The sequence below is a fragment of the Cyrtonyx montezumae genome, unplaced genomic scaffold, assembly GCF_038088225.1.
Source record: "Cyrtonyx montezumae isolate F1298 unplaced genomic scaffold, pur_monq_1.0 scaffold_10, whole genome shotgun sequence".
NCBI lineage: Eukaryota > Metazoa > Chordata > Aves > Galliformes > Odontophoridae > Cyrtonyx > Cyrtonyx montezumae.
This window is the reverse complement of record NW_027071826.1, coordinates 57,537,597-57,561,632: the sequence shown is the minus strand read 5'-3', so window position 1 is coordinate 57,561,632 and position 24,036 is coordinate 57,537,597. Positions and strand designations below refer to the sequence as shown.

The following is a 24,036-nucleotide window of genomic DNA, read 5'->3' as shown; positions in this document are numbered from 1 at the left end:
GGAATAATTAAAATCACCTGTTGGGACACTTATAAAAAACACAGGGTGAAACAACAACAAAAAGCCAACAGGGCATCGTGCTGAGGTTATGGTTGCTGGGATGGTTCTGACAAGTCTCCCCTTCCAAAAAATGAAGAAAAAAAGAGAAGGGAAAGAATACAGATTCTGATGTTCAAAGAGCACTGGGAATCGCATGCGTGTGTGTGACAAAGCATTGATCAGTGGCATTTTAGTGCTCGAGGAAGCGAGGGTGCTGCAAGTCCTAGAGAGTTCAGCCAAGACTTTGGCAGGTCCCTGCCAGGGGGTGTGAAAGCATCACTATTCACCTGGCCTTTGTCAGCATGGCCTTGGGAAGAACTGCTGCTGAAACATGCAATGCTCTGCCATGCTGAGGAGCAGCTGCCACATTCCTACGCTTGGGGAAATTAAAATTAGGCCCAAACTGGAGGTTTCTATTGAACAGCTGAAAAGCTAGAACTCTTTGTGGCATCTTTCCCATGAACAACAATGAATGCTGACTTACTTAATGTGCGAGTTTGGCATTCCTATGCTACCAAAACTTTGCCTGATGTCAGTGCAAGTTTTCTTCAGTTACAGGACTTGGATCAATGAAGTCAGGTTGTTATTTTCCTTTTTTCCAGTGCTATGCCAAAAAATGCTGCTTTACATGCATCTAAAGTTCACAAATGTTTATTCTTTACATACATTTCTTTTATTTTTTTATTATTATTATTATTTTTTACTGTGCTACTTGTCTTTTTGGGTTAGGTACCTGCAAGTACGTAATGCACAAACACTATTCTCCTGCCCTAAGGAGTTTGTTTTCCTTACAAATGCTTGCCCTGCTGACAAAATGGTGCTTTTTGTTTGTTTGTTTGTGCACTTATTCAGGCTCATACTGCTCTGAGTACATTAAAGCAAACAAACGAACATACAAAACCCAACAGCCTGAGGACAGCACTCCTGAGTAGTTATCATACAGTTCCCAATGTCTAAGTTAGCACACCCAGTTCCCTTTCCCAAAGGAAGCTGCATAAGAAGGCAGTTGTTAATGGGTAAAATGTTCTGGGCACCTCTGTTCAGGGGTCTTTAGGAGTTGTTTCTTACCGTGTACAGTGCCTTATATTGAATTGAAGACACTGAGTAGAAGAGTTTCTAAGTGTTTGATGGCATTAATCCTCCCTTTCCCAGAAAGAGATGCAAACGACTCTTTTTTTTTTTTCCCCCATGACAGACAGAAATCTGTTTTTAATGAGAGTTTGTCTACCGTAAAAGAATAAAATAATGAATCAAACACTCTCTCAGTCAGTACAGTGTTCTGATATATTTGTCAAGGGCTTAGTGGCTGCTCTTAGAAACCCTACCTGACTTCAATTAACTACAGGACTAACTTACTAGCCTTACTCTATGGGGCTCAAAGTTTCTGAAAGGATACAGAAAAAGTCTAAACCACACAGCGAATACATAAATAAACGTGTATTTGTATTCCTGATCTCAAGGATAAAAGTGTGTCTGAACACAGGAGAAACATGCAGATCAGCCCTGTTAGAGGAAAAGCCAGGGCAGTGCACTGCACCATGCAGAAGTGCTCTCAGCAAAACGAGAGAGGCAGACACACTCCTACAGGTTGAAGGCGAACAATTAGAAATCAAAGAAAGCCTGCTTTAGACACACTGTAATGAAAGTCTTTCATCACTCGCTATCCCTGCATTAGGCACAGTACAATTAAGCCTTCAAATGCTTTCTCAGGAAAGTAAATATTAATTACACTATTAATATAATTAAAAATGGCGTGTTCAACTCTAATTGTATCAATATTTTGAAACTGTGCAAAGGAGCACTTCAGTGGGAGATGCTCTGCCTATGAGACTTGTCATGCATTACATCACAACAGCAATCCCGAGCCTCCAGTAACTCCTGAGCTTCAGAGCACCAGGCAAAAGCTGGTTCCTTCTTTAGGACAGCTTGGGGCAGGGTTGCTTTACGTTATTTTATCCCACGACTGCTTAACCCAGAGATGTAAAAACTGCTAGAGAATGCACAAATTTTCTCCTTATTCTTCTTCCACTCTTGTACATTTGCGTGCAGCACAACATGACAGCTAGGTGGGACATGAAAATTGTTTTGATAGGCAGGATTTAAAAATACGTATTATCACAAAATATATTCGTTGGGCTTCCTGCTTCATTCTAGCAACCACTTTCTGCGTGGATGCTTGTGGATGTAAGTGGTACAGGTCCCATCTGAACCAAAACTGTACCACACTGGCATGCCTGCCCTGCAGTCCTTCTTGAGCTGCTCTGATTAAGAAAGGGAAATGGGCTGTCCTAAGGTGCAGTCAAATTTTAAGAAAGTTGTCACCTCTGCCAAGCTGAGTGCTGGCAACATCCACAAGAACTCAGCTGAGCTGAATTTGCTGTAAGAGACAAATGTGTCACGTATCCTTCCCCTACACATGTACATGCATAAAAATAGAGGTGACTGAGATGCACAGCAAATTCTGAACATCTAGGTGAGCCCTAGGTGACAGCCCTCAGAGACCCACAGGGCTGGGATTGCTGCTTTTGTTGCTTGAAGCTGGCAGTACTTTTCCACTGCAAACCTGATCAGCCTGCTGACAATTCCTGTCACATAGCACAGAGTGAAGCAAAGTACTACACAGTGTCCTGCATCCTGATTTTTTTCTCTATTTTCTTTATTTTTATTCCATTTTCTCTTGGTTAACGTGATTTGGATCCCCAGCAATAGGGATGACACAAATGGCAACAAAAGAAAATGCTCCTTTCTTATTTTTTTAAAGGTTAAAAGCACAAGTATGACTTTGCTTTGCTAGTTTTTTTTTCCCCTAAGTGAAAAATCTAGTTGCTGATGCTATCACTGCTGGGAGTGAGTGGGGGAGGGGGGGGGGGTTTAAAAAAGCCTTTGACAATGCAGTGGAAAACTCAGCTTGCTGCAAGACATATTCTTGAGTGTTGAATCAATACTGATGTGCTCTACTGCTATCCCTGTATAACGTGACAGAGCACAGCTAAGGAGCACTGTGGAGAGTGAGCAGACAGAAATAGTAAAAGGGATATTTTGCAGGATAGAACTTTGAGGCTATTCTTGGTTTACTGTTTGATTTACATACAGAGGGGAAAAGTATAAAAAGAAAAGACACCTCAAGCACGCACACTGTCCCCTTAACACTAAGCAACTTAACAAATAAGGCCAACTAAAGGGCTGACTTTGTACCATCAGAGTCAGTTTTACTGCTGGCTGCCCTGTGTACATACAGGAAGAGCCCATCCCCACCTGGGCACTGCTGGAGGTTGTACTCAGAGTGCTGTGTGCCCACGTGCTGCCATGCTGGGCCAGCTCCACATCACCCAGAGGCCTGAACCTGCACAGCAGTGTGGGTGACAGAGGAGTCTGGCTGGCCTCTAGTCCCTAACGGAAAAGTAAACGACAGTACAAACACCAGTCAACAAATTTGACTGACGTTCCCACAAAAAGGTTGAAACAGGTTTTAATGCCAAGCTCTTATTGACTCTGAGTACCAAATCAGAGGCAGTGACAGTAAGGGTCTACTTCGTTTCGTGGAAAGAAACTTTACATGAATTCTCAGCCGTTTGTCTTTTTGCTCTGGAAGAAAGTACAAAATCCCCAAACACCCTCTTACTTTGCTGTGCATCAGCTCTCAAAACAAAAATAGTGCCTATAACCAGCTAAAGAACACGGGTATACAAACTGAGTAAGGGATTATCTCATTACCAGTCACATTAAAGCCACTAATCAGAACAAACACTGCTGTAAAAAAAACATTAGACCATTTTTAAAAGCATTACAAAAGCAAGGGACTTTGCACAGCAGGTTCTTTCAGCTTTTTCAAACTGTCATCCAGAAGTACCTTGAATACTACATTAGGTAATAACAATATCTTATTCATTAACATACCATCTACTTGCTTAATACCTTCAGCGTGGTTCTAACATACAAGAAATACGAACAGGCTTTTTTCACTGGAAGAAAACTCTCAGATATCTCACGTTAGGATTGCAGTATCTGAAAGTTGCCACCTTCTAATGGCATTCATCACAGGCTGCTCACAAAGCAGTTTGGTGTGGCTATGCTGCGTGGTGCCCTCACTTGGCTGAGACCACACTCCTCCTCAGCTCTCACACTGTGCATGACAATCAAGCCCTGTCTCAGGAATCCTGTTGTAATACATACAGCATCTTAGCCAGACCGGTTTGACTGCAAAAATAGAGGCCTGCATGAATTCTTCACTCCTAGGATCGCTGGGGCTAACCAAGTGCATCCCATGAGTTACTACTTCATTATTTACAAACAAAATCCTACAGGATTAACAGCATCAGATTAGCAGCACAGATGTATTTGCAAAAACGTTTGAGCCACAAACTCTGGCTTGCCAGCAGTTTAATTTAGTCTGAGTATTCAATTACAGCAAACAGATCCTTTTTGACCAAAATGCCTATGAGGGCAGATACTGGAATATCTGCAAAACATGGATGTGCCTTCAAATTACCTTCGAAGATTTTAAGATCTTCTCATATACTTCAACACCATCTATCTTGCAAGTGTTGGAAGCATTTGTCAGAATTTTTCCCTAGTTCCACTGTAACCCCTGAAGATGGCCAGCATCTTTCCACCTTTATTAACACAATACATGTTTCGTTTCACCTAGCCCATACAGAAGACATCTGTGTGTCTTCTGGCATCTGAAGATGAGGATTTGGAAAACTACATTCCTAGCAATGAGAAGAAATAGGAACTCAAGAATTTAAATGCTGCATATAGATTCTGATATATACATATATATATATAATATATATAAAAATATAGATTGAACTGGTAAATTGATATTTGGAGAGTATTTATACAGGATCCTAGGGTTAGTGAGCAGACATAATTGTGTGAAAATGATGCGTACAGGATCACTCAAGTTATAAAGGGGAATTATTTTGGCTTAAGGAAAGACAAGAAATGGCTGAAAAAAAGAAAAAATATATTAACTATCAATGGGAGGAACGTGTAAGAAAAACAAAAGCAAAGACAGAATAGGATGAGTAAGTTTGTTCTAATTAGATGCTACAAATCTGTGTAAAGTTCATTTCAGTGATAGTTCTTAGTTAAGAATTCTTTCCACATCTTAATACCCAACTTTTTTCTTGACTAGTGACATTTGAATGTTAAATAGAAAGTAAATGGTAAGTGATAGAAAATGGAAATGCCATATGTGGTTGCACTGACAAAAAAAAAAAGGAAAGATTTTTTTTTTCCCTTTTCCAACAAACACATATGTTCTTCCTAACTTATTTGAGATTGAATTATGAATTTCTACGTGGGTGTCAGCCCATCTGCCAAACAATGAAGTTTCCCTAACTCTTTATAGTACAGATAACAACATTCATTCGTTTTGTAAGTGTGATGTTGTTTTCTGATTGGGATTTAGTAGACACCTAATCAATTTATATAACTGTGAAGGCTTAGGGAAACGTTAACACTTTACAACTGTGTGTGACTTTGGGCTGGAAGAAGTAGACACTTATGGAGGATTATACCAGCCTTGGCAGTTCTGCCATGCAACCCAACATCGTTGTTTTCTGCTAAAATGAGGCTCTGCTCTTCTTTTAAATGGAGCCCTGTAGACCCATTAAAATATAGGGTAACCCAGCTCCACAGATGGCATTGAGTTTACTCATTCTTGTTAAGTTCCTAAGATGTTAATACAGAGGAAATTCATACCATTAAGATCCTAGCCTTAACTATCCAAGCGTATGAATGTACTTTCAGCTCAGTTGCATTCAATTTCAAATTTAGATGAATTATCAAACCTGGTAAACATGTCAGTTACTCTGTGTGGGTTTTTAAATTGCATTTTCTCTGGGACTTGTTTCAAGTATTTCTTTGCGTTTGGGTGAAAGAAATACTTCTGCTTTCTGGGTAAAATTTGTCACTGAATTTCTGGAGGAGGGGTGTACCACAGGAAGGGATGGTGTACCACGACAACCTTTTGGACCTGAAGTGCAGGAATTTACCCATTAGCCAAATGCAAATCTGGAGCACACAGAAGTGTTTTGCAGCTCCAGAGTGGTTTATGCATTTACCTTCCCATTATCAGAAGATGCAAGAACTGACTTTTTCCCTATGGGTTTTATTTTATTTTTTTTCAGATGAGATTGTCTTTTATGCATTACTATTTCTGACTAGACTCAGAATTCTTCTATTTTTAACAGTATTAAACTTCATTGGATTCATCCCAGCTATCTATAAAATCACAGAGGGAGAAAATAGCTGAGCTAGACACACCATCGTGTTGCCATAGAAACAGGAAACGACGTCTGGCTTTCTCACGCCTCTGATTTTGTACACAAAATCCCCAAACATTGAAAATATTTCTTTGTGCTGTGCTGTCACGTTGTGGAAGAAAACTTCATTTAAGTGTAGACAGGCACATACTGGCTTGTACCCTCACCTTAGGCTAGCCAATGCAATGTGACAGTGGGAAACAACAAGAGAGATAGATAGGAGATGGAGATTTGTTGATAAAAGGCATAGACAGAAAAAAATAAAAGGTAAAGACACGCATAGTAGAGACACTACAGAAATGAAAGTTGCCATGAAATAATCAAAATGTATACTTTCTAGAACATTGCATTTGGAGGTAGGGGAGAAGCAACAGAAATCTTTGCATCACATGCTATTCCCACATCATCAAGCTTCTTAAGTTAATATGACTTGGAGCTGTTAGGAGCAAAGTGTACGACCACACTAGGGAAAGGCCACACCTAAAAAGCACACAGCTACACAAAGTGACGTGGCTTTTTTGTTTTGTGGTTTTGTCTCTTTGCTGTAGTAGATAAAATAGCAACCCTAAAAAGCATGTAGGAACTTGCTATCACAGTTTATGACTAAGTGTACTTGTTTTAAGTCTAAAATGAGAAATTTTAATTATTAAAATTGCACTCCTGTTCCTTTGTGAGCAGTTCAGCATGAAACCTATATCAACTAATTAAAGACAAAGCTTTTTCATCTTTCTCCACATAACAAATATTCTGCTAAAAAGCATTTTTCCATGTAGGATTATGACAAGAGACCTCTTCAAATAAAGTGAATTCATAAATCTGAAAAAAATACCTTAATTGATGCATCTGGATTTATTCTGCAGATAATCTGTTTTTCCTCTGAGAAATGGCTTCTTCCTGCATTTATTGTATTTCCTATTAAACTTTTACTTTAAGAAGCTTGTTTCTAGAAAAATAAGTTGGACTCTGAATAGTTCTGGGACTCCGAGAGGATTTTTTTTCCCACTTGTAATTAGCAGAAGAAAGATGTCACTCTGTAGGATGAGTAAAGAGAGTGTTTCAACTTCATACATCTTTCTATGCAATATATAAATCTCAGGTCGTGATTACTTTTTGCAAGAATAATATTGGCCGTGGTACAGCGTGCAAATACCACTTCTTACACACTACTTTCTTCTACCTCTTCTTGCTGTTCAGCAGTATTATCTCACATCTCACTACCATTGATTGTTCTGCATTCCAGAAGGTCTCACTCCAGAAATGTGTGTCACACCAGTCTGAGTGAGCTCTGCACTCGGTTTTGCTCACGCTGCCTTGCTCTGGCTTCTGCTATGTCCTTCTCAAAACTTTTTTTCTGTGGCCTCTCAAATAAGGTCAGTTTCTGAAGAAATAGTGATCTACCAGGCATCAACAAGCAGTCGTGGCAATACTGAGATACTAAGATTAAACTTTGTCAGATGTGAACTGAGAACTTTTCGGCTAATTGATTATCAACTCATTTTTCCAAAACATAGGCCTGCTCCTGCTGCACCGTACTTCTTATGAACGTAGATAGCTTAGGCAACTATTCATTATGAAAACTGCTCATGGCTATAAACACATAGGCTATAGAGACTGACACTTTCACTCTACTAAGGTAGAGTTTTAAGTTTGGATGAGACATACCTCACACAAAGTCTTCTGTAAATATTCCCAAAGTGCCTACTTAAGGCAAAACATGAGCCATACTGCACAACATCACAACTTCTATTCTTCTAGAAGTCTCTCTCTACTTGGAAAGAGATGCTTAGGGATTTAAGAAGCGCTTCTAAGCATCTCAAAATTTAAATCAACCCGTCTGTCAAGAGAGTAGCACATCATAATTCTTGAGCAAAAAAACCCCCGCCCTCTTATCTTTTCTTTTTGGATAACATAGATCCAGTGATATGTCAAATATAACCACATTTCACTCATCTCACTTCATTATAATGGCAAGTCACCAAGAATAAATTAGTAACTGAGACAGTTTATCAGCCTATGCCTTGTTCCAATTCTTCATGCTCTAGCTACTAGCAATTTTATATCCTTTCATTTTTTGAGTTGTTCATGATGACTTGTTATGAATGAGACAGTTAGGCTTGTACAAATTTAATTACTTCTTGGCTGGAAGTTTTATTTCCCTGGATGCAGCTGTTATTGCATTGAAAAATCATGTTATTGTGTCTTCAGTATGCTTCAGATACAGCAGTGTCCCTGCTACAATGGCAGTAACAGGGTTGGGTTTTATGGCAGACTGCTTAATCGTGCGCTGTCCAACTAATGGTCTCACTACTACGGTCAAAGATCTGTCAGTACTGTGAGCTATTAGCTGCAGTTATACCATAAGCTATTCCTGCCACAATATTTATTCCTCAAAAAAAAAATCCTTAAATTGGTCATTAAAGTTGGCTTTAGAACACAACTTTACATTGTCTTAGGGTCATAGTTAAGTTTCTTTTCTGATCAGTTGTACTGCTTTAAGTGTTCGTGTTATCTATTTTACTGCATGGAGAGAGTCTGTACCCTCACAAATCATACTGATGTCACTACTTACATGAGGAAAATCAAACGTAAGAGGTATCTGCTACCTGAACAGCTATGCACCAATAAAATCATTTGCACCTCAGCTTTTGATTAAATCACTGACATTTATAGCATTACCATGCAAACCTAGAGAAGGATTTATCTGTAAGATAGAAGTGATTTTTTTTTAAAGAAAATAATCTACAATTGAAGGAATGTTGAACTTTGTGACTAAAAATCATGTCTTTGTAGAGCCTTACACTACTATTAGGCTGCTTCTGTAGTAGTACTGCTACTAATCTCATTCTGTATTCTCTGTAATGATCTAATATATCATATATTCTGCACTATTCATAACTACATTAAGTATTCACTGCTATTCACTACTATATTAAAGGACAGATAATCATTTTATAAAGTCTATTACACTATCAAAATCTTTCTGGTGCCCAAAACAGTAGGGTGTTGGAACAGGGCCATGAGCTCCCCTGTACGTGTATCCTTCACATATTAGCTCACTACATGCACAGTCACCAAAGTCCCACAAGCACCCCGAGGTCACTAGGTTCTGCTCACAGTATAGCAAAGAGTTGCACAGGTGATCTACATCCTTTCCTCTTTATTAAAAATAACACCCCTGTATTTCGTATATTCAGCCTTCACTCGCCAAAAACTGCTTGGCTTTTCTGTTATGATAAAGCTTTAACTACACTTAACTTTTCACTACTGAAATAGACTTAAAGGTAGTGCATCCAGATGCACAACATGAGATGTTAAAATGCTACAGATGTACATATAAATGTGTGAAACAAGAAAATACCCGAACCTTCCTTTCCTGAAAGAATAGAATGGGAAGATAAACGCAGCATCAACCAATTAGGAGAAAATACCTAACAAGCATGCAACAAAAATGAGCATTATATAGAATATAAGATGTAGCAGTAAATAATATGCTTCTTTGCTGCTTTATAACCCTCTGCCAACTCTTAGTCACAATAGGTGAAATTATACATGCATGAGTTTCAAATCATTAGGTGTAACAGTGTTTATAAGCAATTTGTAGAATCAAATGTTAATGATATACAGTGATAAGATGATTAAAAGACTATGAGATGAGCTTTTCTTATCACTTTGGAGGAAACAAAAAATAAAATTGAAACTATTCCTACCCAGTACAGCTGGTTCAATGCTGTTCAGAATAAGTCTGTATTTTGCCTTTCAGCAAGCCAGTTAAGCCCAAATACAAGTTGTATATTAAACATCTCAGTTTCTCTGCCAGGTAGTCTAAGGGCTTGATTAATGAAGCAACTGAATAATTTATTTCTGATGTTTATATTTATAAATTGCATCCTGACACCAATATCAGCATTTACTGAAAATGCATCGGGTGGCAAGACAGAAAATCATTTCAGCACTCTTCATAGGACAGGAAAAAGTATCTCAGGAGGTACCCCAAGAGTAGGCAGCACAAGAGGATACTGATTTTGAATATATCCCATAAATATTTTTTTCATATCTGTCTTACTGAAGGAAAACTGCACGCTTCTCTGTGGAATGTGTGCACTTACATTTTATCCAAATCCACAGCTTTGAAAAAGATAATTCACAGAGATGGACAGGTAAATTAATTTCTCTTATTCTCCAGTTAGATAGGTATGAACAACAAATTCATAAACTATTAAAAAGAAATTACTTCTGAAGTATTTCCATAGAATCTTAAAAGGATTCCACAAGTAATGTATTTGTTTTAAAGAGAAACACAAACAGGCCTTCTTGAAATCTTCAATCTAAAAATACACACCATCTATTATGAATGTAATGCAAATTTATTCAATTTGTTCCTATTTCCAGCACAAGTAATGGAAAATCAATTTCAGCTAGATGTAAGCAAATTATTTGCACTATCATTTATTTTAAAGTGTATCTTTGAGTTAACAGAAACATTTTTCCTACGCTGAATGCAGTAAAAGGGAAACCTGTGTACTTGTTTTATTTACCAAAATGTACCTAATTCATGCTTTCTACTGAAAGTACTTGACAGGTGTTTAAAAATTAATGCTAAAAACCTGGAAATTGAACATATTTTTGTTGGCCAAGGTACAGCCTCTCTTCCAAGGTAGCCAGGAACTAAAAAGGCTATCATCATTGGCATAAGTGGCACAAAATAAAGACAGAGTGATTTCTAAATAGGAGAACATGCCACTGAGCTGTGCTTATTCTACATATACCCTTCCCCATCATATGAAGTTGCCTCCACCCCATCACCACCTTTTCTCAAGGGGCAGATTCTAGTGATTGATTTATTTCTCTGGCTAATAAATACTTACAAGATCCATGCAAAATGACAAAGCTTGAGCGACAAGGACATGGCTTGTGGTTGGTAAAGGCTGCTCACTATGTAGGTTGCTGCTCTGGCTTTTAGTATTGCTAATCAAATCTCATCAGGCAGAAAGAAGAATTAAATGTATAACTCCCAAGTACTGGGACTGTCTTTGCTATATTGCAAGAAAGTATTTTGTTGGCCATATGGATGTCTGGCTAACTTAAATAGTGTAAATGAAGGTTTCTGTCAGATCAGACCCCTGCTAATGCAATAGGCAGAGGAAAGACTGATTTCAGGAGTTAATTTGATTTAGTTACGTCTGTTGGCTCTCAGAGGTCTCCTCACCCTTGTAAACATGTAGTCAGTTCTGGGAATGCTGAAGGTTAGTTGCATTTTATGCACTAAGTAATGTTACTGCTAGCTATTTAGGTATGTAAACACTTCAGTCACAGATGTGGGCTGAAATTATGGGAATGAGGTGTTCATAGCAAATAGTTGTCTAAATTCTTTCCAACGTCCTTTCGTATATCTGCTTTCTCTATGAAACAAAGCTTGCAACGATTGTGAAGTCAAAAGAAAGGCTCAGCAGCACACAGTTTATAAAGCTGGAGTCTTTCAGCTGTCTGCCACCTGATAGAACTGATTAGATATTATCAGTAACATTAATGTAGTCACAAATGGTTATTAAAGCTGCTTTCACTGCTGAAGCCATCTTTTAAGTATGCAACTGTATACACAGCCTTGGGCTGTTATCTTTAGTTTTACACAAGGATATTTATCAGTGAGACAACACAACGGTAAGACTGTGAGTCATGAACTGTAGGATATCAGACACAACAGAGATCAACAATGAGAAGTTCAGTGAGAGGAGGGAGTTATTTCATTATACTTTAGAAGATACTGAAGAGTTTCATTTCTGAATTAAGTGGTTCTCCATTTAACAGCATCTAAGTAATCACCCAATGACCCAATTATCGAGGCTGAAAATTCACTGCAGAATCAGAACGTACAGCAAACATATTTTTGTTCAAATTGTGGCAGAAGAATTCTGGAAGAAGATAAAGATTGAAAGACTAGAATGATGGGAGGAACATGTAAGAGTGTTCCTGCATAATTCTCTCCAGAGAGTGAGATCCATCAGTTTATATTTTGGATAGAGCCCTTTTTTCATTCCTCATAGCCTTTCTGTAGCATAGTTGTTTGACTTCCAGAGCAGCTGGCTCTGTTGCCCAGCTTAGCTGTATTAGCTATCTCAATGGTTAAAAAACATACTTGGAAATATTCTATTTTCTGATATAGAAAAACAGCCCCAACTTATACGTAGTCAGAGAAAAGATACAAAGGATTTCTAAAACCTGAAATGAAAGGGGATTGATAGGGTAATTTGTAAAGGGTGGAAAGGATACCAACTTATAAATTGTTCAGACTTAAGTAGTTCTATCCATCTGAATTATAAAGGAATAGGCCTCTTTTTCTGCTAAGCTTCACTTTCAAGTGCTTACTGAAGCGTTTTCAGGTAATCTCCAAATAAATGGGGAAGAGCTGCTTAAATGGAAAAGAGAAAGAATAAGGTCTGCACACAGTCAAGAGGAAGAGGAAAACCATAGGACCGTACCTACTCAAACACTACAGAGAGCTGAAATGTTCCTCTGTCTCAGGAGAGACAGAAGTAAGCCTTGAGGGGATGGTTTTCTAGACTTTAGTTCTTAATTGTAATCAAGGAAAATACTTGTCATTTTCCACAGTGCTGAATGATTTCCTGGCTTAGAAGAACTACAAAAAGTAGTTGAACACAAGAATTACCAATCAAATAGAAGGGCTGCTCTGGAAATGATGCCTCCTATTTTATTATGTTGACTCACAACACCAGAGGCAGATGCTGGTGGTATGGCAGTCGAATTTGAACCTTCCCCCACCATCCCTTTATGTTTTGTTACTGTGTGACTGATGGGGGAACTCAGAAAATGGTGTCTGACTGGAACAGGCTGCCCAGAGAAGTGATGGATGCCTTGAAGACATTCAAGGTCAGGCTGGACAGGGTTCTGAGCACCTGATCAACCTATAGATGCGGTGTCCCAGTCCACTGCAGGAGGGCTGGGCCAGATGATAGCAATATAAGATATGATAAGATGCATATATGATGATGACAGTGAGGAATCATAGAGCATGAAGGACAGAATGACCATGAAAAACAGGCAGCTGCAAAAACAGCAAGTGCCTTCACAACACTACATGGTTTGGACCACACCACACTGAAGACAAAGCCCTGGCCAAAATGTGCAATTGACAACTGCTTCCGTGCCCACCAACCTACTCTTGCCCATACCTCTCATAAGGATCCAATTTTAATTCTTGTAATTGACTACATAACTCATGTTATAGAGTGGGACAAGCTGACCAGGAATGGTGTTTATTTTCCTCTGGTGGACTCTCCTGAGTTTTTGTTTTATTTAAATGAAAATGCTCATTGAGAAAATTTTTTAGGGATATTAGCTCCTGTGGAATTTCACGCACATCATCTTTACAAACCTTACCCTAAATGTACCCATATTATGATGTCATGGCTTGACTATTTTGCAATTGCCAGATATGCAGATTCGGATATCAGTTGTACCATCTGCACTTGCTGTATTTTATCTTTCACACTGCCAAAAGCCAGCGATTTGCAGCTGAAAGTAAAATTTGGTTCTGCCTGAAACACAGCTGAGAGATAGGCAGCAGTGAGCTGTGCTCTTGTTTATACAAGTAAGATAAGAAAAACTACTTTTATTAGACAGCATGTTGTATACTGATACCATTACACCTGAGGAAGAATGCACTCCCTCCAAGTACTTTAAAGTCAGAATTTCAGACACACAACTTGATAATACAAACATACACAATGGGAAGCTGATTTATCGCTTGGCATGGCACTCCTCATGCTCTCAATGATGCTCTCCATTGAGCAGCCTTAGTGCTAGTTGTCTCCTGCAGGAGAGTTTTTTGCATGCTGGTGCCCTCAGTAAAAAAGCAGGGTAAAAGATAATGAATGATAGGAAGCAAAACAAATAAAAGAGAGTGATAATAAGCAGTTGTATACAGGAACTGAGAAGAGGAGTGACAGAAAGAAGAAAGAAGACAGTGAAGTACCGTGCTTACTGAAGATACAGTTTCTATACTGTGGTATTGTACTGCAGGTGGAGCTGTATGTTAAAATGTATTAGCCTTAACAATAATTAATGGCAAGCATCTGAGAAAATTACTCAGTATCATTGCATCCTTCCCTGCTTAGTGCTGGCAACTTGACCTGTGATTTCATGTAACCAAACTCAAACCTGAAACTAAAGACCTCTCCGTGTGGAGGAACTTTGTGCCCGCTGGATCTACATGCAGAAGTCTCTACTTGCTTCCTGAGTAGAAGAAAAATTCTCAGTTATACTTCTGTTCTTATCTGTGGTGCCAAGAACAAAAGGTTTTCTGCAAAACCGTCAGATTTAGACAAAACTCCACACTTTCTGTGCCCTCAATCTGAAGACAAACATCCAGGAGATCCATGACAGGAGCAGAACTGGCAGCTCCAGGGATAGGTGCTGGGAATGTCCCACGTTGGCTACTGTGGCAGCAGTGCTTAGCCCTGTGTATGCTCCACCTATTTTCTCTCTGGTTTCACCTGAAGGGACAGTTCTGCCTGATTTGGCACCTATGTCAAACAAGGAGCCCAGAAATCTCCCCTCCAAAATGTCTCCTGCCACTACCCATGCAAATGTGACTGCTTTCCAAGTTGTCCACAGCAGCATGAAATTACCTCTGTAATTAAAGCCCTCACGAAGTTTGGAAAGAATTGTTGCTCTCCTCTCACCAGTTTGAAGTGCAATTGACAAAGCAACCACTTATTCGTACTTGAGTGGGGGTTACATGTAAGAGTCACCACACAGAGTCAGAAGGAAAACTGAAGAGTGAACAGGCACAATTTGCCACCTTTTGGCACTTCAGGCCTCTAGGAATTGGCACAACAGGATTATGCAGTGTAGTTGTTGTAAAACACATTCAGAAAGGCTTTTAGGCTTTGCTTCATTTGACACATTGGAGCATCTCTTTGACATCAGTGTCACACTATACTATATACCAGATACGCAACTCATGATTATGCAAAAGATTATTTACAACTTTTAGACAATTGTTGATTAGTAAGATGTCGGTGGTATGCATAATAATAGACCAAATGTTACTCCAGAGCAGTCATTATTCAAAACATGTACAATCCTAATCCACGAGGGACAATTCATACGGAGAAATTAACATTGAAGTTAATCAGAACTGAAAAAAAACGCATTCCTTTGCAACTTCAATGATATTATAAAATGGAATTAAAAAGGATATAATGGCAAAATCTGATAAAAAATTAAAAAGCCAAAAATCCAACAGTGTCTATAAAGTGAAGGAAATTTTTAAGGGAACACCTGCCCAATATCAGAAAGCACAAATACCAGTATTTATTCCTCTTGACATTACTGAATGGTGGGAACTAGCAAAGAGAAAAGATAAGAAGGGGCTGAAGAACATCTGGAGGATGCTGCAGAAGTGTTTGCATGCATGTTTGTGAAAGAGCGTGTCTAGGAACACGACAGATAGGAGTACCACATTCCTTTAGGCTCATTATTTGAATATCCTTAAAAAACAAAAATTTCAGGAGCATAACACCATAAAGAATGCCATTCCTGTCATCTAGATTGACCACTAGCATAACACTAGTCAAACAGTCTCACACAAAATTCCTGAGCACAGCCTATTCTGTCTCATAGTTAAAACATACTCCAGCGTTGGAAAATCCTGCTCATGCTCAGCTAATTTCCTCTGAAGATTTGTCACACTGTTAGAGCCGTTCCCAGATGTTTAGTGAGTATTTCCTTGTCACAAATTTCCATTGCTTCTCTGCTACGAGGAGTTACATAAGTTTTGACAGATGAGAGAACCATCAGCTTTCAGAAATCTTTTCACTGTGTAAGCTGTGATCATCTCTTTTAATAAACTGAGTAGCTTAATTCTTAAGCTGCTTAAGAGTTTCTAAGCCTCTTACAGTTAGTTTTCTAAAAACTGAACTCTTCTGGCATTTTTGTTTTGTTTTTGACTAACCTCCAAATTTTCACATACTTTCTTAAGTGCAGATAACAAAACACCAGCCACCATATTTCACTAGCTGCTTCCCTCTCATATTTTGTAGAGTCAACAGGACTGCTTGGTCCTTACAGTCTTGCAGTAATTAGTCTGCTTCTCCATGGACTCAATATGACTCAGCTAATGAGAAGATCCCTTGTACTGGGTTCTCCTCTTCAGTCACTTCTTATAAATCCCACTGATTCAGACCTGGATGATTAGTGTGAGCATTGGGCCATGCACAGATGCCCGTACAGGGACCAACCCAAGCTCTTCTCCCCTCATAGACCACCAGTAAACTCAAGAGTGTCAGAGAGCTTTATCCCCAGAAGAGCTTTATTCGCTTGTTTGATGAGCACCAGCGAGCTCTTAAGTTAGGATCCTGAGAAGCTACTTAGCTATTTCACTTCATAAAATATTTATGCTTGTACTACCCTCAGGATCACAATAGAGATCATCATAAAGTGTTTCAGATAAGTATTTTAAAGAATTATTCCTTTCAGAGGCTCTTCTTGGTGAATTAGGGAATCCTGCAGGCAGAAAACCCCTTCATTTCTGTGTTATTTGCTGTTACTGATACAGTGCATTAACAGGGCACTAAAGTACTGTGTGTAGAACTGTACAATATGGATCTGATCAATTATTGCACAAACATGCTTGCTCAATGAAGGCACAAATTCCATGGGATGATCCTTCTGTGGTAGCAGCCAGCAAACCAAAGCACATAAAACATGAAGAGATGTGAGAGAAAAGCATTGTTTGCAATACCAAAAAAGGATGAAAAACTCACCTTTCAAAATGTTTTTAGATTTTTTTTAGAGGAGTGAATGATTAGATGAGACAATCAGAACATTCTGTTAGCCAACACTGAGCACAAGGCTATTGAGCCACAGCATTCCCCACTTACTTACACATTCAGAGGCTGCCAGGCAGGCCACTGTGCTTTTGCCTTGATGACTGTTAAAACCTCATCACTCTGTAAAGAGAGACAGAAAAATAAAGCAATTAGGACAATCCTGCAATGACTTACAGCAAAAAGACACGAAGACTCAGTGTGCCTTTAGGTACTGACTGTGAGGAATAGGTGCACACCTCCCCAGTAAGAGGCTACTGCCCTAGGCAATTTAACACATCCTTTGAGAATGTATGATATACTATTTAATATCCTCCTAATTCTAAGAGCCTGCGGTGGATACGCTGCAATCTCCTCCGTGTAAAACCATGGATAGCACTTCCCCTTTGTTTTCCATTTACTCGTGTAAAATTAGAGGGTGAAACAGTGCACCCACCAATTTGCAATAGTGTGGCAAAGCATTGTACAAACATCATTTCTTTAAGCCTGTAGCAGTTTCTGCATCAGCAGTTTTGAACTTTATATTGATATAATAAACACAGGACAAAGGCAGGAAACTATTAACAAGGCTCTGATGCCCAGTAGACATCTATCACAGTTTTTAGAAGCATTTTTCCCATCTCCCCTAGGAATTAATCCCTGTAATTCGCCTAGAGGAACACAAAGTTCACAACTCACTCATATGATTTTCACTGTCATTTGAAAGTATTTCCCAATTACACTAAGAAATCCACCTCATACATTACAAGTAATTGGCACTTCCAACAGAGCCAGCCTTTCTGTTTAGCAATAATCATGCCATATCCTGCACGTCCTGATAGCCCAGGTTAGCTCTAATCCTGTTAATTTCTTGTTAAAAAAGCCAGCTTCCATTGGTCATTTCTACTACTTGCTGTATATTTTTTTTTATTATGTATTTCCCCTTCCTACCAAGCAAGGTTATCACAATGCTGACAGGCCCTCTCTGTAACACACAAGGTTTGCAGTCTCAGGATTACACAGGGGACATGAACCTTCACTTGTCTCACTGAGTGGACAAGCCACCTTGTGAAAATCTGTCTTATAAAACTCTAATTTTTCCTGATTCGACACCTTAAGCCTTCACAACCAGGCATATCTTCAATTATTTTCCTTGAGAAGCTGTCTATATTGAGAACTGTGTCATACTTCCCAAAGAAAGTCTGTTATGAGTAGATATGGTTGTGTTTATTAAAATCATATAGAGCTTTTCCAAGAGAAGACAATAATCATGTCAGGAACATCCAAATCGCTCACGTTTGACAACACTTAAACATCTGCTATTCAAATTTAAACTACATACCAAGAGTGGATGAACCATGATTAACAGTTTAGTACTAAGCACAGAGGGAAGGAAAAAGGGAGCAGAGTGTGCACACTCAGACTTCCCTCACCTCTGAAGGAGATGAACACTCAGATGCAGAGCTGAATTAATGACTGCTTTCTGAACAGTAACAAAACTCAAACAAAAACTCAAATTCCAGAGTTTTGCTTTGATATTTGAAGTCAACAAACACTCAAAGTCACGTCAAAACATGGCATAAGAACTAGGATTTTCATTTTACGGTCCAAGCTGTCTTATCATCATTTATGTATTTGGCTGGGAAGCTGTGACTCCTGAGTAATGAAACTGGTAGATTTTGAAACAGAAAACCACATCATCTGCACAGTGATGGAGTGTCAAAACATAACAATGTCAGATGTCATAGGAAAGGGCACCAGCACTCGTGTAGTTCTCCTGAAAATCAGCAAGGTAGAGCCCGATACGCATCTCTTCTAAGAAGAAAAAAAAGCAAGAGAAAAGCTGTCAAGCACATGTCGTGCCTCTGTGCATGCAGAAGTTGTCAAGGAACAAATACGGAACTAATTATCAGTTGTTAGCTACGTATGGGAGGAACACTGCTAGCCTCTTCCCTTTCCCATTTAGAAGGCTTTCCTCCTGGACAAAAAAAAACAAAGGACAGATAGCTGAAAATCTGCAGTTCATCTTTTGCCAAGTGTGCTTTGTGCCTACTGATACATCACTATGTGGAAGCTTTCCCCACAGGGCAGTGAGGACACAAAGTTGCTCTGCCAGGCAGCTCCAGCATCCCCATCACTTGCAGCCCTGTGATAGCTTACACAGCATCCTCTGCCTGCTGTAAGAGCTGCTGCTGTTTGTACAGCACCTCTGCTACTTCTCTAAGCAGGAAGTCACAATGCAGTTATTAAATTAGTTGTCTCTTGGGAACCTTCATGATAAATCCCTTTGAAAAGTGTAGATAGACATAATCACTTAGAAGACATAAAAAGTCTTTGTAGATATTACTGGAACCTCTGTCAAACTTCTATTATCTTTTGTTGTTGTTGTTATTATTTCAATGACATAATTTTATTTTCCACTTGTATCAGAATGACCCCTTCTCTACATGCTCAGTGGTCCAGTGGAGTCAAAGTAGTCTTTAGAACGACTTCAGTGGATTTTGGATTTTTGGACCTAAGCAAAAAAAAAAAAAAAAATAGCTAACAAATATCCCTCTCTCCAAATCCCTTTTCTGCATGTGGTCTTCAATCTGGGAGTGGGTGGTTGACTCAGCAGCTGTTCTCTATGGAAGTGCTGCTGTCCAAAAAGTTCCAATAACACAATTTGAAAGAGTTGATAACATCATTCTAACACTGGCACCTTACTGACTTTCTGAAGGTGGTAAAAATTAATGAGTTGCTTTATATCCACTTGTTCCTGCAATGCCCAATGGAAGTGGCATGCAGAATAAAGTCATTACGTGACACCAAAAAGAATCCCATGGTATGAAACCCCTTCCAAGCGATGTATTTTTCAGAAGATTAAAAAGATTTAATCTGCAAGAACAGAAAGTGGGACATTCCTCAAAAAAGCAGCATTGAAGACAGAGCTTGATGTGAGGTCTTGGTGAACCAAAGGAATTCAAACACCTTGTTGAAAGGATAGCATCCATTAAAAAAAGAAATGAAAGTTTTCAGGAAATTCATTAAGCATCATCTGAATGGCTTTGGAATAAAAGACATTTGGGGGATCAGGACACAGACTATTTCATGCACTATTTCATGCACTATTTCATTTGGGGGATCAGGACACAGACTATTTCATGCACACTGGAAACTGATGCAATTAGAGATTTTTTTGTACTAGAAGTTAGTTTTAATGACTAATTTTTATTGCTAGTTTTATTTTATGCATGCTGAACAACATTATAAAATGTTACCATGCGGACCACTTAGCTCTTTGTAGTAATGATTCAAACCAGTTCAGTTACACAAATGACAGTGTATAATCTGACATCAAAAGCAGAGTCAGATTCAAGAACTACGAGAATGAAAACCACCTGCTCTGAGCCCAAAGCTTAATTTCACTCACTTCACACTGCCACTGCTCAGCACTCAATTTGATTGTCCTAGAACTGAGAATATTTAATTCCCATCCTCATAATAACTCAGTGCCTCTCTATCCACAGTGGATTTATTTTCACAGGAACTTTAGAAAGTAAAAGTAGTAACATTATCCTCAGTTCACAGATAACGAATAGAATATCTCCTCGAAATAAACCAACATCTCTGAATTTGAAGATACCATCTCAAGCACAGGATCATCCTTTACCTCCAAAAGGACTTGATTTTGAAAAAGAAAGAGATAAAGCAAGAAGGAAGAAGTATAACACAGCATGTTTTCTGTGGGGAATCAAATGCTATGAAAACAAAAATGATATAGCACTTGGGAGGTGTAGTTGGGAAACTTCTGAAAGCAGATCAGATCTTCTATGACAAGTATTTATTAGAACTTATTCCACCTCCACCCCATTCAGGCACACACATCACTTTAGGATGTGAAAACCATTATAGATGTACTAAACAGACTTTTTCCTTTATAGTAACTGAGGATGTAATCTCCTGTAATGCACTCTGAATAGATGTGTTTTATTAACTGCATAAACAACTACCTGCTTGAGTCTGCCCAGGTTTCAGAGGACTTCTTATTTATGTTGAGCATGTCAGGAGCTTCCTGTGGCCAACTGCATGATCACTACATAACTGAACCTGCAAGGCTCCCGTGGTGAGCTGCCAATCCAAAGAGGCTGCTGACATTGCCCTAAACCTCAGTGCTGAGATGTCATTCTTTTTAGCCTGCAGAAGCTGGGTTTTCCCACTTCAGAAAAGAAGATTTTTTCGGAAAATCTTAAGTTGGATGGGGCTTTTGGGCAAACTGGTCTAGTGAAAGGCATCCCTGCTCATGGCCCAGGGGCTGGAACTTGATGGCCTTTAAGATTCCTTCCAACCCGAACCATTCTGTGGCTGTAGTCACACATTACTTCGTCAGAAATAAGGAAAAAACCAAACGCGATAATTTAATTAGACTTGCTATTCTCATTTGATGATAATCAAATTCTGTGTAATGATATGCTTAGATTCATGGAGATGATTCTTAAACCTGTTAGCACGCACTTTGGCTTACTTCAAACAACAGCAGAAATCAGTTTCAGGCAGTGGAATTACACAAGAATCGTATGCCCATTTGTTTCTGGGTTTTTTTCCCCTGAATTATCTATGTTTAATTTCAAGTGATTTTGTGTATCCTCCAGCTGCTAGTGCCAGCTGAGAAAACCTCACATAACGTCAGATATATAATAAATACAAACAAATTGAGTTGAATATTTGATCATAGTACACACAACTTCAATTTTTCCCTTCACAAATACCCATTTAATCATTTCTGTTCAAACAGAACCAGTTTCAGGAATACAAGTAAACCAGTGCTTAACTTGTCCCTGCTCAAATGCTCTGCTGTGCAGGAAAGTGATTTACTGAGTGATTTCACATCTACTTCCACAGGAAAAAAAAACCAACTTGTATATCAGATAATCAGGCTGATCTTTTCCCCCAAACATGAGTATTGGACATATTTTTCAGAAAATATAGTATGTTAGAGCTATAATTTCATTACAGTGACTACACAGATGTTAGCTGACAATGCACTTTAAAAAACAGTAAAAATGAAGCTTTTAATGGGAAATTAAAGGGATTAAATATCCTGATTTTTTTTTAATTACTTACGTGGTGTAGGGCAAATAACCCCCAAGAATAGCACTCAAGAAAAATAGGGTGGAAGATGGTATATTTTTGGTAGGCTTATGGAGATGGTACACAGACAACTAGCAAAAAGAGAGTGGCTCACCTTTATGATGGTGGAGGCTCACCACTGACTCCACATGGGAGGGATCTCTGAGAAGAGATCCTTCCCTGGTGGTGGTCAGCCCTTAAATGGGGTCTGGGAGAGGTGGAGCCAGGCTCCACCCCTTCCCATCACACAGGTGTATCACCTTCACCTGTGGCTGACTCAGTACTTGCCTCAGGTTGGTTCATCAGTGCTTCAGACTGTGACTCAACAGTTCCCATACACGTGGGATGCAAAAAGTACGTTCGTTTTTACTCTATACCCCAAAAGCACTGACTCACTTTGCACTAATAACCTTCTGCATTACCTGTCCCAAAGGGTTTGCTTTCAATGAAGTGGTTGTTTCAGGAAGGGAAAGTAGACTGAAATTAATAACAGAACTGTTGCTAATGGTAACAGTGAAAATCATACACTCTATTTTATTTCCATTAAGGTGCACTTACATAATCTAGAGTGCCCCAATAAAGCAATAATTTATTTTTTACTGAGTATAAAGCTTAGCAGTGTGTACTAATGAGCCCTAAGTATGTTCTGAGGACTGGAGCCCTCATTTGCCATGGCTGAGCAGATTTTGTAGGAAAAATGTCTCCCTAGTGAATCCACTTCTGAGTGAGTTGATGCTCTACCACACATTTTTCTTCATTCTACACAGACCACTGCTGTCTTTAGAACTACAGAAATGTTTTGTGAGCCTATGTTATCCTTGCTAAAAACAAGGGAACAACATTTTACTACACTTAGCAACTTTTTAAAGTAGGAGATTAAACGAGGTTTTGAAGCTGACCATAAGCAGTGTCAGTCTCATCCTCTGCTTAAAAGGTTTATCCAACAAATATTCTTTTGTCCTACTTCTGTCTTAACACACCCACTTTCATGAGACCTTTAGACTAAGCCATCCTATAAGACTATACATAAGTGCTATAAAGTTATAGTTACATGAAAATCACAAACAACCTGGAAATGGTGAGCCTATCAGGAAATAAAAACAACAGTATGAGTTAAAAAACCCCATACCCCAAAAGCACTGCAGCATACCAAGGCATTCTACATACAAAAAAAAGCCTGCCAAGCTGCAGGACTAAACCTGCAATCACAGGAGATAAAGATAAGTGTTTTAAAGCACTGTGTTCACTCATCAGATTTGGGTAACTGCAGCATTTTTGGCTCACACTCCTTCAAACAGGCATTTCCAGGCATGGCTGATAGTACAGAGATGGGCTTTTGGGCACACTATGAATAAGTGAGTTTCACTTGCTAGATATCAGCAGGGAACCTCAGGAGAAGGCTGGCTCTGCTTTGAGGTGCAGCATAGAGCAGGGACTCAGAGTGATGCTGGTAAGATCTGGGTACCACTGTCTATCATCCTGCTGCTTCTCTCAAACGCAAGCCAGATGTCCTAACTTGAACACAGGAGTAATAATTATTCTGATAAGAGTAAATGTTTTTAAGTAAGACCAGTGAGCTAGCCCAGGAGGTGAGCTGTCCTGATCCTTAACGACATTCTGCACAAATCAGTGTCTTCATTTTCATTCAGAACGTGCAATACAAGTACTCCAAACGTGCTTTAACTGCTGTCCAGGGGCAATCACAGCAGCTTCATCTCCCTTGTTTAAAGCCATCAAGCGTAAGCCACCCTTTACTGTTTCCTCCCTCAAAAAGGCAGCTTTTAAGCATA

At 39.1% G+C, this 24,036-nt stretch overlaps 1 protein-coding gene across 1 annotated transcript in view; it reads right to left on the bottom strand.

Moving 5' to 3' along the window:
• Window positions 1-24,036, bottom strand: part of SPON1 (spondin 1) — a 145,427-nt gene that overhangs the window by 7,124 nt on the left and 114,267 nt on the right. Inside the window, exon 7 of the mRNA XM_065755470.1 lies at window positions 17,217-17,281. Coding sequence (XP_065611542.1) covers window positions 17,217-17,281 — 65 coding nt within the window. The remainder of the gene's footprint in view (window positions 1-17,216; window positions 17,282-24,036) is intronic.